This window comes from Equus caballus, chromosome 7 (assembly GCF_041296265.1).
Source record: "Equus caballus isolate H_3958 breed thoroughbred chromosome 7, TB-T2T, whole genome shotgun sequence".
NCBI lineage: Eukaryota > Metazoa > Chordata > Mammalia > Perissodactyla > Equidae > Equus > Equus caballus.
In genome coordinates this window covers 79929430-79942930 of record NC_091690.1, presented here as the reverse complement: position 1 = coordinate 79942930, position 13501 = coordinate 79929430, and the positions used below count along the sequence as shown (strand labels likewise).

Below are 13501 nucleotides of genomic sequence, written 5' to 3'. Positions count from 1 at the left end.
CTGTGTTGGGAAGCCATGTGTTATTTGCTCACCGCCTGACTGAACTTTATTAAATTTAATAAATGGCCAAACATTCTTCATTTCTCTGTATGAGCATCTTTAATTTGCTGAGTTTTCCAAGTTCAATAATATATTAGGGATTCCTTTCTTTCGATAGTATATGGTTGTCATTTACTTTTCATAGATATATACGTTTTCATAGCATATAATACAACAGTTTATTTCTTCCTCTATTATCATCATCCTGGTCATTACTGGATTATTGTCATCAAAATGAAGGTTCAGTAAACACCTAGTTCCATATGTTCTTATGTACTGATGTTTTATTTCTGTATAATAGGTTCCTTAAATTGGACCTGATGTGATGAAGAGTATGTGTGTTTATAAATTGCAATAGCCGTTGCATAATTGCTTTTCAAAATCATTATAACTTTCAGAGTGATCGGAAGGCCTGCTCTGCTGCAGAGCTTTAAGAGACCAAGAAATAAATGAGATTTTTATTTCTGGAGTGAAAATATGTTCCATGAATGAGTAAACAAAATATGGTTATTTTGGGGAGACCAAACAGGTTATACTTCAAGGACTCACAACAGATTATTATTCAAAACAGGCTTTATCCAGATATTCATCCAATGTTAGTGACCAGGGAACTAACTGAAGTTAGTTCCAACCAACTTCTGTGAAGTCTCACTTGATAGATTTGTATCTTTTCCTTTATAGACCGCTATTTTTAGGCACATTTGTTAAATTTCTTTTTGTAGGCCTGAAATGCCCCTGGACACTGTTTACAAACACAAGATGATTCATGTTTTTTGTTGTAGGAAACTAAGTGATTAACTAATTGTGCAGATTTTCTATGGTCCTTGAATCACATCATTAACTGTATGATCTTCCCCAGAATAATTTTTCATCTGGTAACATTTGAAACATTTCATGCTTGCTTCCTATTTTAATGTTGCTATTGATAAATAGAGAAGGGCCCTTTTATTGAGTCTACTTCCATGAGCTCTTTTTGCCTCCTACTGTAGACTTCTTGGCTGCCAAACTTCCTAACTTTTCCTCCAAGACCAAGTCAACAAACTTTCCCTTTCCCAGTCTTATGGATTAGCCTTCTGATCCAGCACCCCCAGAATCTAGTATCCTTGGTTTCCCTGGCCTCTCTTGGCACAGGTCAGTTAGATCTGGCAGCTCTTTGTGATACCGTCTGTTTTTTCCTTATTAGGCTCAGTGTGTCCCTGGTTGGGTTCTGTTGTGACTTAACCCTATGCATAGGCCTGGTGTCCAGGAGTGTAGATGAAGTTAGTTCCTGATGTGGTGCTTTTTATATAGTCTTCCTGCTCTTTTTTTTTTTAAGATTTTATTTTTTCTCCCCAAAGCCCCCAGTACATAGTTGTATATTCTTTGTTGTAGGTCCTTCTAGTTGTGGCATGTGGGACGCTGCCTCAGTGTGGGTTGACGAACAGTGCCATGTCCGTGCGCAGGATTTGAACCAACAAAACACTGGGCCGCCTGCAGCGGAGCGCATGAACTTAACCACTCAGCCACAGGGCCAGACCCTGTCTTCCTGCTTTTAATGGGAGGGACTGTCCACTTCTGCAATATCAGAAGGTTCAGAGATGTCTTGGGAGTGAAAATCTTTGGAGACATCCATCCAGTTCCCATCCTATGTGTCAAGGTATTTTTCCAACTCTGGCTTCAATTTGGCATAGTAGACTTTCCTTGATTAAGCATTGAACTGTCTTTGAAGTTCAGCCATTCTATCTGTTAAACCCTGGATTTGATCTTCAGCCTTTTCTGCTTTACCGTTATAAGAGATGAGGTTACTTGTGAACTACTAAAGATTCTCTGGGTCTGCACATTTAGTTCTCAGTGGTTTGTTGATTGCACTCAGCTTTTTTGTTATCTATCTGGAGGAATCAAAGCAACACAGTAATAACTATATAATTATACCATACTGTGATTTATCAACTCTCATTCCCTCCAACATTTTCATGCCTGAATCATTGCACTGGCCGGTACGTTTCCCTCCACAGTTACATAATTCCATCTTGGAATTATGCAATTTCATCTTCACCATTCCTAAAAGCTTTTGTCACTGAACTGCCCTGTTATACCAGGTGAAGTCTATACTCCACATAGCCAAAGGGAAGGGATCTAAAAACCAACCAGGTGGTAAAGATCAAGGTTTCAAACCCTATTTTACTGCCTGCTTTCACTGACTACTTTGAGTACCATTTGTGCTGGTTGGGTTCTCTAGGAAGCAGACACGGAGATGGAGTCTCATCAGGGAAAGAAGATTTGGGAAAGAATAAGAGTTGAAATAGGATTGGGCAGGAGGAGCCCCCTGACTGCCAAGTAGGCCTGGCAAAGTCTTCTGCAAACCCAACAGGGAGGTCTGGATTCTCCATTAGAGGCATCTGGTGTGGGTCATAAATGGCTGGATTCTTGCTCAGTCATTGACTGGGGACCTCTCTGAGAAGAGTGTGGCCTGGCTTGGAAGCGGAATCTGACCATGAAGAAGCAAATAGCTGTCACCTAATCACATCCTTTGCATCTGGGCGGTGTGTCTTTTCTTGGAGAGGAATCTGAGCAGCACATCTCCATGTCTGCCATGATATATCTAAAGATTTTGATGTATGGATGGTTTAAATTGGGAGAGGGTAAGTATAAATTTTCAATGATATACCAAGGCAAAGCACGTGGAAATAAATACCACCTAATACAGATTTGGTCTGCAACAAAGGCAGATATAAAGGAACTGGCACTGGTGTTATATGCTTGTGAAAACAATGTTTGAGGGATATAGTAGAAAGTTTAATGTGTTGGAAAATAAAAATTTAAATTAAGTATACATTTCTCATTATTGCTAATTGAATATGCATAAGATGTCAAAGAAGTGACAGGCTGCATGGTTTAGTGGAAACACTGGAGGCATGCAGTCAGAATTCATAAACCTGGTTTCAAATACTGCTTCTGCCACCTTCTGAGTTTTGCCAGTTACGTATCTGTTCTGAACATTAGCTTCTCTGTCATAAAAGCAGGATGATGAGGATGATAAAATAATATTAACATTTGAAATATTGTAAAGATCAGCTATAATAACAGTAAAAGTAATAGTAGTTACAGTAGAACAACAATGATAAAAGCCATCACAAGGTGCAGCTCTTGTGTGCCAGGCATCTTGTCAAGTGTCTTACACTTTTCTCTCATTTAATCCTTGCAACACACATTGTGAGATAGATACTGTTCATATCCCCATTCCTTGACTCTGTTCTTTATATAATTTTTCAGTTCTTAGGTACACCAATTATGCATGCATTCGATCTTTTTTGTTAGCTGTCAGTCTATATTTTTTACTTTAATCATTTTAAATTCTCTTCATTTTGTTTTATTTTGCTTGATTAATCCTCTCTCTATGAATGTGTTTCAGCAGTATCTATTCTTTTTTTAAATTTCAATATGGAGATGATATTTGTGATTTTTTTGATTCAACCCCTTTCCTGAACTCTTCCAGCTAAGGTTTCATCAGATTCTGTTGTTTCTCTTTGTCTTCCCTGAACACGTATATATTTTGCTTTGTGCTCTTCCTTCTAGAGGCAGTAACTTTATAAGTTGCAGAAAGTCTTCACAATATTTTTGGTAACAATTTTTATCCACTTCATGGCAACATTGTTCTAGTGAGCGTTTTTACTCATCATTTGCTTCTCCTGTTCTTTTCTTTCTTTTCCTCTTTAGTTTCTGTGTATTATTCTGATTCTGGAGCTATTCAGGTTATCACACATGTTGGAACAAGGTGTGCTCTTTCAGGATGAGCCACATGCAGGGTGTTTGGACCTGGGTCCTGGCCATATTTCAAGCTAGCAGGTTTGCCCATGGTTAACAGTAATGTTCTTGATAAAGCTGTTACTCAATTGTTGGTCAGACACATAGGCTTCATCCGGGACATTAAAAATGTAGACTCTCAGGTCTCATCCAAGACACAATGAATTCCACTGTGCTTATCAGTAGAATCCCCAGGTGACTTGGATGCACTTTAAAGTTTGAGAAGCTTTGGTGTATAACACAGCTTATATCTTTATAATGAAGATGAGTTCATTTTTCCTTTGCTACTCCCCTGCCGTCAGATCACGGAAGATCACGCTACCTCATCTTATCCTACTGACAGATAGCTTCCTGAGACTGTGGTGTATTTGTGCGACCTTTGTTCATTCATGCCCACCTGCTTCTCCCTTGTGTCAGAGCAGGTCCAGGGAAGACTTTACTGCCAGGCTACCCATCCAATTTGCCTTGTTTCAGACAAGAGGATTATTGGTTTTGTCGTCCAGGCTGTGCCACTTGCAGTGATTCCCAACTTCAGTTTAGTTGTATTGCATCAGAATCACTCGGATGAATATTAAAAGACAGATTCCTGGCCCCACACAAAGAGGATCTGTTTCAGTAGACCTGTGGTGGAGACTGCTAATTTGCATTTCTAATAAGATCCCTGATGGTTCTGAAGCTGCTAATCCAGGGACCACACTTTGAGAACAAAAAAGCTCTCAAGTTCCCTGGTCCCACAAGCTCTAGAGAATTCTTCTAGCTTTGTCTGACCTGCCCCTGTGGACATGACCTCTGAATCTTCATGCGTCATGTTTTGACTTTCATGTTTTTGACAACTCTTTTATTTAGGTTAAGATATGTACCAGTTTCTTTGAATATGAAACTTGGGTTTAAGTTCTCTTTAGTATTGTCATTTGGGGCAAATTTCTGGAATGCTAGTGCCATCTTTACCTTGCCATTTAAAAACCTTCGTTTTATTTTCTATTTTTAATAACTTGCTTTTAACTTTTTACAAAAGTAATTATTTTTTAAAGAATTTTGTATATCAATGTACAAAATAATTGATTGATATACAAAATAATTCAAAAGTCTCTCTCAAAAATGCCTCAACTTTGATCCCCAATTTCATTCCTAGAGGTACTCACTCTAAATTATTTGCTGTCTATTCTTCTTGATTTTTCCTACGTATGTAGAAACACTAGTTACGTGTACACATATTTTCCTTTTGTAAAAATAGGAGAAGGAGAGTTTACAGTCTGTTTTTCAACTCTTTTATTTCAATTAGTATTTCAAAGGTATCTTTTTATGTTTGTATGTTTTTTGCTTTGTTCTTTTTAATAAGTGCATCATATTCTAAATGAGTAAACATGATCACTGTGACCAGTTTCCATAAGTGAATATTTCAGTTTCAACTTTGCACTATTATAAAACTGTTCTAAAGAGCATCCTTCTATACATCTTGTGCACTTAGTATATATCAAATTTCAGGAAGTAGAATTGCTAGATCGAAGAGAGTCACAGTAGATTACCAATATGATTACTCTGTTAGATTTCCCTCCAATAGGGTTATAACAACCATACTTTCAGAAAGTTTTAAAATTTCCAAGACTTTAGTTTTCTTTTCCTATATTTGCTTCTCATTTTGCAGTTTTATTGCATAGTATGTGATGTGTATGACTGCCAAGTACTTGGATTTATTGATATTTTCTTTCTGACAAATACATAAGCAATTTTTGTAAATATTTCATAAATATTTTGGGACGAAAATATAGTTTGCACAAAAAGTATGTTTTTGTTTCATATTTACTCTCTCATTATCATCTGTTAAATCAAATTTTATTATGAAAATCTTTCCACTTATGTGTCTTTGTTGTCTATTTTGTCTGTCCATCATTGAGGATAGTGTGTTAAATCTCTACTTTTTGATTTTTGTTTTGTCATTTTAGTACCATTGGCTGTGAATTAGAGTTTGATATTAATATCACTTTCTTTTTATCCCCTTTATCATGTATCTGAAATGTTTCTATAAACTTTTCATTGAAATCTAATATGCATACAGGAAAGTATACAAATCATGCCTCTACATCTTGAAGACCTTTCACAAATGGTGTCTCACCTGCATTACCATAGCTGACACCAAGCAATAGAACATATCAAGCATATCAGTATGATAGAAGCCCCCATGGGATTTTATGGGGTATGAATCACGGAAAGTACACACTGTGTAGCATTTTCCAGACCTGATGCACTTGACTGGTTTGTGTATGGGGTGTTATCTCACAAAGGAGAATGATATGGGAGGGATCTTTGCATTGGATTCTGTGAAGGGAAATCCCTTTTCCTCAAGATAATTGGTACATTTTCCACTGGACACAGATTAGACAGAATCAATCCGTATGTGTTATTGGCAGCTTTATGGCTGCCAGGGGGGTGAGCTGCCTTGAGAAGGGAACCTCCTCTGGGAAAGCAGCAATGAGAAGTAGACAAAGGTAACCTACATTTGGCCACATCATCCAGTTCTGGACAAAGCCAAGCCTGCAGATTCATTCTTCTTTTCCCTCTGTTGGGATTGAGCCAACGGTCTCATTAATTGTTCAAGGCAGTTTCAACTGTTCCCAAGTCCCTGATTCTCATATATGCTCCATGAGATGAATCACATTAGGTTTACTTTATGGGAAAATTAATAGAATCAGAGAACTTAAATGATTTGCTCAAATCATTCAAACTAGTCCAGAGCTCTTGACTCCTCGTTTAAAAGTTCTACCTATGAAATCAATTGTAATGACATTTTCCTCAAAAGTTTTCAATGGGTCTATATTTCTACTAGAAATGATCAAAAGTTCTTGGATGAGGGGGAGGGCAGGCTGGCTTTCTCCAAAGAGGCTTCAATCTACTTGCTTTATCTTGATTTCCACCATTGCACAAGCTGCATTCCATCCAATCATTCCTCTACCTCTAGCTCTCCTGCCTTTGCTCACAGCTTCTCCCCACTGCTCACTTCTTTCCCAGTTTTCAACCTTGGTTAAGCCTCTGTTTTCACCTCCTATTGGGAGATGTCATGGTAAAGATGAATCTCTTGTGTGAAGATGTGTTTATTCCCTGTGGAGAATATGAAGGAGTGGTGCTCTAGGTTGGTGCTCTTGAGCTTTCTCACCTGAGGGACCAAGTTCAAGCCTCTTTAATTCACCTAGAAATACTGAAAAGTGTTTATGAAGTGATTCCAAATTCTCCAGAGAAAATGATTCAGTGTCATATAATATTGTAGAATCATTATATTGAGTCACTGAGTTGTATTTATGAGAAAGTGGCTTTTGACCGGAGGTAATACTTCTGATACAGCAGCATGACTTTTAAAGAGACAGAGTCAAGAGGTAAGAAAGTACAGATTCTGCTTGTGTGCCCGTTGTTGGGTTTTGCATTTACAGTTCTCCTCACTGATAGTTGGAGATGCTGTTGACATGTTGTCTCAGTGCTCAGGAATCATTAGACGCAGCTGAAAACTTTGAACCAGTAGACTTACTGGTGTTGACATTAGCCAATTTCCTTTTCCCTTCTTTTCAGAGAAAAGTTCGGAGGATAGTTATAGGTACAAGTACTTTCCATGCACTAATTTTCAAATTGTAAAAGTTTGTAACTGGAAAGGAACTTGGTAAATAGTCCGATTCTTAACTTTTCAATTGCAAGGCTGAAATCTAGAAAAGGGAGTGATCTGCATAAGCATTCCATGTCAGTGTGTTATCCAAGACAGCATTAGAGTCTTCTAAGTTATAGAGAAAATGTGGAATATCTATGGGTAGTTGCTCTTTCAATTATGAAGTTTTTGTTCCATTACATGCTTTAATCATTCCTTTAAATGTTTTCCCTTTTGTTTATATGATATTTTAAATTTTCTAATTTAAAATGTATCCACTTTTAAATATTTAGAGCTGAATACGTCATTTCTTTTCTCCATTAGAAATGGGTTTAAGTATTTGATCCTGCGGAGTCTATTTTACTAAATTTCAAATATTTTTTGACATCTGAAATGTAATTATTATGGTTACTACGATACTGATTTTAATGGATGATTATGGTCAAACTCAGAAATAAATCAACTTACATTCTACTGTCTGCTAACGTCCTATTGATCTGCACTCAAGACAAGATTACATGTCTTCAGTTTGCTGTGTCCGTCTGTTCTGCATTCCTCTTCTCCCACAGTGAATTTCCACTGGCTTTCACAACATCACGGAAAGGCCTGTAGGCGTCAATTCTAGTGCTAAGTTGTCATAAATACCTTTATCCTGAGCAAGTCATCCCTCCTCCTAATGTCTTTCTCCTTCCACCTAATGTATCTTCCCACATGACATCCTGTGATTACAGTTTTTCATCCTCCCTCCCAATTCAGAAGTAATTTTTCCCTCATTAAAATATCTAAAGCACTTGTTATTATGCCTACTTCCCAATAGCGTTGTGTACTGGTGTTACTTTTCTTTTGACACTCTATTCCTTTAAGATACAGCCTTGGTTTTCCTAATTATTTTATTTCTGTATTCATCAAATATAGGTTTAACATCTATTATTGGCCAGGGACTGTTGTAGTGTTTTAGGCATTGTGAATAAACAGAAGAACAAGATAAATCTTTACCTTACTGGAGTTCATATTTTAAGGAGGAATTAGAAAAGGAAATATATATATATACACACACACACATAAAGTCAGTTGATGGTAATGGAGAAAAACAGAGCAAGTTATAAAGGGTATCAGTAAGAGTACTGCGGTAAGGGTGGAATGCTATTTTATGTAGTGTTTCCAGCTCTCTGTTGAGCTGTGGGATCAAATGTGTGCCTGAGATTGCTGAGCCAGGAAAATGGTGGGTGCTCAATCAGTGTTTGTCAAATAAGTAATGATTAACTAAACTTCTTGATGAGAAAGGGAGTGGGGAGAGAGAGAGAAAAGAGGGAGAGAGAAGGAGAGAGAGAAAGTGAGAGGAAACTTTTAAATCACAGTTTCATAATGATAAAAATGGGCTTTTTCTCAAGTCATCATGGTCACAAGGATGGGCCATGGAGAAGCCCATCTCCACATAATTGGCCATGACCAGTTTGAGCAGTTATCACTAAACCTGAAGTCAACTCACACAGTTTACAGATCATCTCAGATAGGTACTCCAAAATACAACCTTCTTTATGTGTTTCTGCAGTGTCATCACATTTTACTAAGTCACATACAGTAATGTTAAACCTAATGAATATTTATAATAAACATTTATTGACTGGGCTGTAACTTTGAATTATTATTGTTATTTGTGTGGGCATCTTTTTCCATTTATCACTCTTTGACACTTTATTTTTTGTGGTATAACATTTCTTAATTATTTAAAATTGGGAAAAATAGATGACACTTATAGCAATGTAATAGGAATGAGACCTAAGTTCTAAAATATTTTTTTGCTTTCAGGCTATGTTAAACATTTCAAAGTACATAGTGTATGAGTTGCACTGTAAGTAAAAGAACTTTGATATTATTTTGTGCTATTTAGATAAGGTTTCTAGGTGAGAATTATTCATTCTCCTTTTATATTTGAAAGATTCATTAATTCTTGTAATTGGCCATTCTCCAAAATTGCCAAACTAAATTTCTGTCTGGAGAGATTCCTCCTTACAGTTTTTGCCAGGATTATCTGGGGCGAATGCGTTCAATGAGTTTAATGAGATCAATGGCTTGAACTCTCAGCTATTGGACTGTGACTTCATAATTTATGTGCTATGCCACAAAAACAATATATGCTCCCATTACTGAAATGAAAAGGCACAATCAGAGCTCTGTGGTTGAATTCGTCCTCTTGGGCTTTTCTAACTTTCCTGAACTCCAAGAGAAGCTCTTTGGGGTTTTCTTGGTTATCTACCTGGTGACTCTGATGGGAAATGCCATCATTATAGTCATCATCTCCCTGGGACAGAGCCTCCACGTTCCCATGTACCTGTTTCTTCTGAACTTGTCTGTGGTGGATGTGAGCATCAGCGCAGTCATTATACCTGAAATGCTGGTAGTCCTCTCCACTAAGAAAACTACGATTACTTTTTCAGGCTGTTTTGCACAGATGTATTTCATTCTTTTTTTTGGTGGAACTGAATGTTTTCTCCTGGGGACAATGGCTTATGATCGATTTGCTGCAATCTGCTTTCCTCTGAGCTACCCAATGATTATGAACAAAAGGGTTTTCGTGAAATTAGTAACGTTCTCATGGGTGTCAGGGATCATGGTGGCTACTGTGCAGACCACATGGGTTTTCAGTTTTCCCTTTTGTGGCCCCAATGAAATTAATCATATCTCTTGTGAAACCCCAGCAGTGCTAGAGCTTGCGTGTGCAGATACATTTTTGTTTGAAATCTATGCATTCACTGGTACCATTTTGATTGTCACGGTTCCTTTCTTGTTGATACTCTTGTCTTACATTCGGATTCTCTTTGCCATCCTGAAGATGCCATCAATCACTGGGAGGCAAAAGGCCTTTTCCACCTGTGCTTCCCACCTCACATCTGTTACCCTGTTCTATGGCACAGCCAATATGACTTATTTACAACCCAAATCTGGCTACTCCCCAGACACCAAGAAACTGATGTCATTGTCTTACTCACTTCTTACACCTCTGCTGAATCCACTGATCTACAGCTTGCGAAACAGTGTGATGAAAAGAGCTTTGATGAAATTATGGAGAAGAAAAGTGGATTTACCCACATTCTGACTGTGCTGAGAAGCCTTGTGATATTTGGTTACTGCCTGACTGAAGTCTGTTTAAGTTTAATAATGATGAAAATTGTTTGCATTTCTTGATATGCAATATATTTAATTTGTTGCATTCTCTAAGTTTAAAAATATATCAGGGAACCTTTTCTTTTGATAGTGTATTATTGTCACTTGTTTCATAGATATATTCATAGAGACATAAGTTTTAATGACATATGATATAATAGTTTATTCATCCATTTTTCTATTATGAATCTCCTGGTCATTACTGGATTATTGTCATTAAGACAAAGCTTCAATAAACACCTAGATCCATATGTTCATATGTACTGATGTTTTATTTCTGTATGATAGATTCCTCCAAGTTGGCCTGATGGAACAAAGAGTATCTGTGCTTATAGATTTTAATAGCCTTTGCAGAATTACTTTTCAAAATGATTGTAATCCTTCAGACTTAGCTGAAGACCTACTCTGCTGTACTGACAGTGTAGAACTTCAAGAGACCAACAAATAGATGAGATTTTTATTTTTGGAGTGAAAATCTGTTTCATGAATGAGTGAACAAAGTATAGTTATTTTGGGGACACCAAACTTATTCTACTTCATGGACTCACCCAGATTATAATCACAAACTGTATTTATCTAGGTATTTTTCCAGATATTCATCCAATGTTGGTGACCAGAGAACTACAAGAGAACCTTCCTGAAATATCACTTGATAACATCTTTTTCAATTATAGACCACTCTTTTTAGAAACTTTTGTCAAATTTCCCTTTGTAGGCCAAAATTGTTCCCAGACACTTTTCTTATAAACAATGGATGACTCATTTTTTAATTGTGGAAAAGTATTATAATTAACTAACTGTGCATATTTTCTATGGTCTTTGAGTCACATTGCTAACTTTGTGGTCTTTCTCAGCATGAATAATTTCTCATCTTGCAACATTTGGAACATTTCATGCTTGCTTCATGTTTGAATGTTTCAATTAGTGAACAGAGAGGGGCACCTTTGTTGAATCTACACCATTTGAAGCTGTCATTCAGCTTTGGAAAACAATTTTTTAATTTTATGGCCTCTACCAAAAATCAGAAGTGTAGGTGTAAAACTGATTGTATTTTCACAAAAAGAAATTTCATCATCAAAAATTTGATGTAATAGTTGAGTTTGAGTAATATTTGAATGTTATATACTTTTCAGTACAGCATTAGACAAGTGCATACCAGTCTTTTCAGCAGATTCTGTCTCTTATTGTGCTGAAATTTCTTTCAGGAGACTCTGTCATTTGAAGCAATATATGTATTATGCGAATCACAGAAGGAGAAGAGAGAAAGTGATGGAAAGTTTATTTAAAGAAATAATGGCTGAAAACTTCCCAAACTTAGGGAAAGAAATGGATATCCAGATTCACCAAGACCAAAAGTCTCCAAAAAGAATGAATCTGAAAAGGGCTACAATAGGACGCTTTATAAGTAAACCATCACTAGCCAAAGACAGAAAGAATTTGGAAAGCAGCAAGGGAAAAGTGACTAATCACATACAAGCTTGCTCCCATAAGACTATAAATGGATTTCTCAACAGAAACTTTGCAGGCCAGGAGAGAATTGGATGATATATTCAAAATATTGAAAGAAAAAAAAATGTCAAAAAAGAATACTCAGCAAAGCTGTCCTTCAGAAATGAAGGAGAGCTAAGACTTTCCCAAACAAACAAAAGTTGAGGAAATTCATTATCACTAGAACTGCCACTACAGTAATCTAAAGGATATTCTTCAAGGTGAAATGATAAAACATTAATTAACAATGTAAAACATAAGAATGTGTAAAAATCACCAGTAAATGTGTAGTCAATTCCAGATTCTCCAGTATAGTAATGGTTATGTATAAATCACTTTCAACTCTTGTTAAAAACAAAGGTATTAAAATTAACTTTAATTACAACAATTTATTATCAGATACACAATATAAAAAAGAATTAAATTGTAGTATCAATAACCGAAAATGTGAGGAAGGGGAGAAATTAAAGTATAATTTCTGTTTCCTATTTTAGTTAAGTTGTTCCCAACTTAAAATAGGATGTTATAGCTATAAGATGTTTTATGTAACCCTCATGATAACCACAAAAGAAAACCCTGTAGTAGAAATACAAAAGATTAAGACAAAGGAATCAAAGCATATCACCACAAAAAGTCATCAAATCTGAAAAGAAGACAGCAAGAGAGAAAGAAAGGAACAAGGGAACTATAAAAACAGTCAGGAAACAATGAACAAAATAGCAATAGTACGTTGTTACTTTTCAGTAACTATTTTAAATATAAAGGGATTAAATTCTCTAACCAAAAGAAAGAGAATGGCTGAATGGATAAGGAATCAAGATCCAATGATATCCTGCCTACAAGAGATTCACAGTAGCTTTAAGGACACACAGACTGAACATGAAGGAATGGAAAAAGATAGTCCAAGCAAATGGCAACCAAAAGAGAGCATTGATAGCTATACTTATATCAGACAAAATAGATTTTAAGCTAAAAAATGTCATGTGAGGCAAAGAAGGTCATCATATAATGATAAAGGAATAAATTTACCAAGAAGATATAACAATTGTAAATATTACTCACCCTACATTGGAACACCTAAATATATAAAGCAAATACCATCTGAACTAAAGGAAATAAAACAGCAATACAATAATAGTAGGGGACATTAATACCCCATTCTCAATAATGGATAGATCATCCAGACAGAATATCAGTAAAGAAACAGTGGATCTGAATAACAATACAGACTGAATGGACTTACAGACATATGCAGAACATTCCATCCAATAGCAGCAGATTATGCATTCTTTTCAACTGCACACAGGACATTCTCCAGGATAGATCACATGTCAGCCCACAAAACAAGTCTCCCACAAATTCACAGAGATGGAAATTATATCAAGTATCTTTTCTGAC

General features: G+C 36.4%; 1 protein-coding gene across 1 annotated transcript; it reads left to right on the top strand.

The window, feature by feature from the left end:
* The first annotated feature begins 9602 nt into the window (after nucleotides 1-9602).
* OR10A3 (olfactory receptor family 10 subfamily A member 3) lies at nucleotides 9603-10547 on the top strand. Its single transcript, NM_001391469.1, has one exon. The coding sequence runs from the start codon at nucleotides 9603-9605 to the stop codon at nucleotides 10545-10547; it is 945 nt and encodes a 314-aa protein (NP_001378398.1).
* Nucleotides 10548-13501: the final 2954 nt, after the last annotated feature.

Excerpts from the sequence above, each read along its gene's own strand:
- OR10A3 (NM_001391469.1), top strand. The coding sequence starts at position 9,603 with ATGAAAAGGCACAATCAGAGCTCTGTGGTTGAATTCGTCCTCTTGGGC.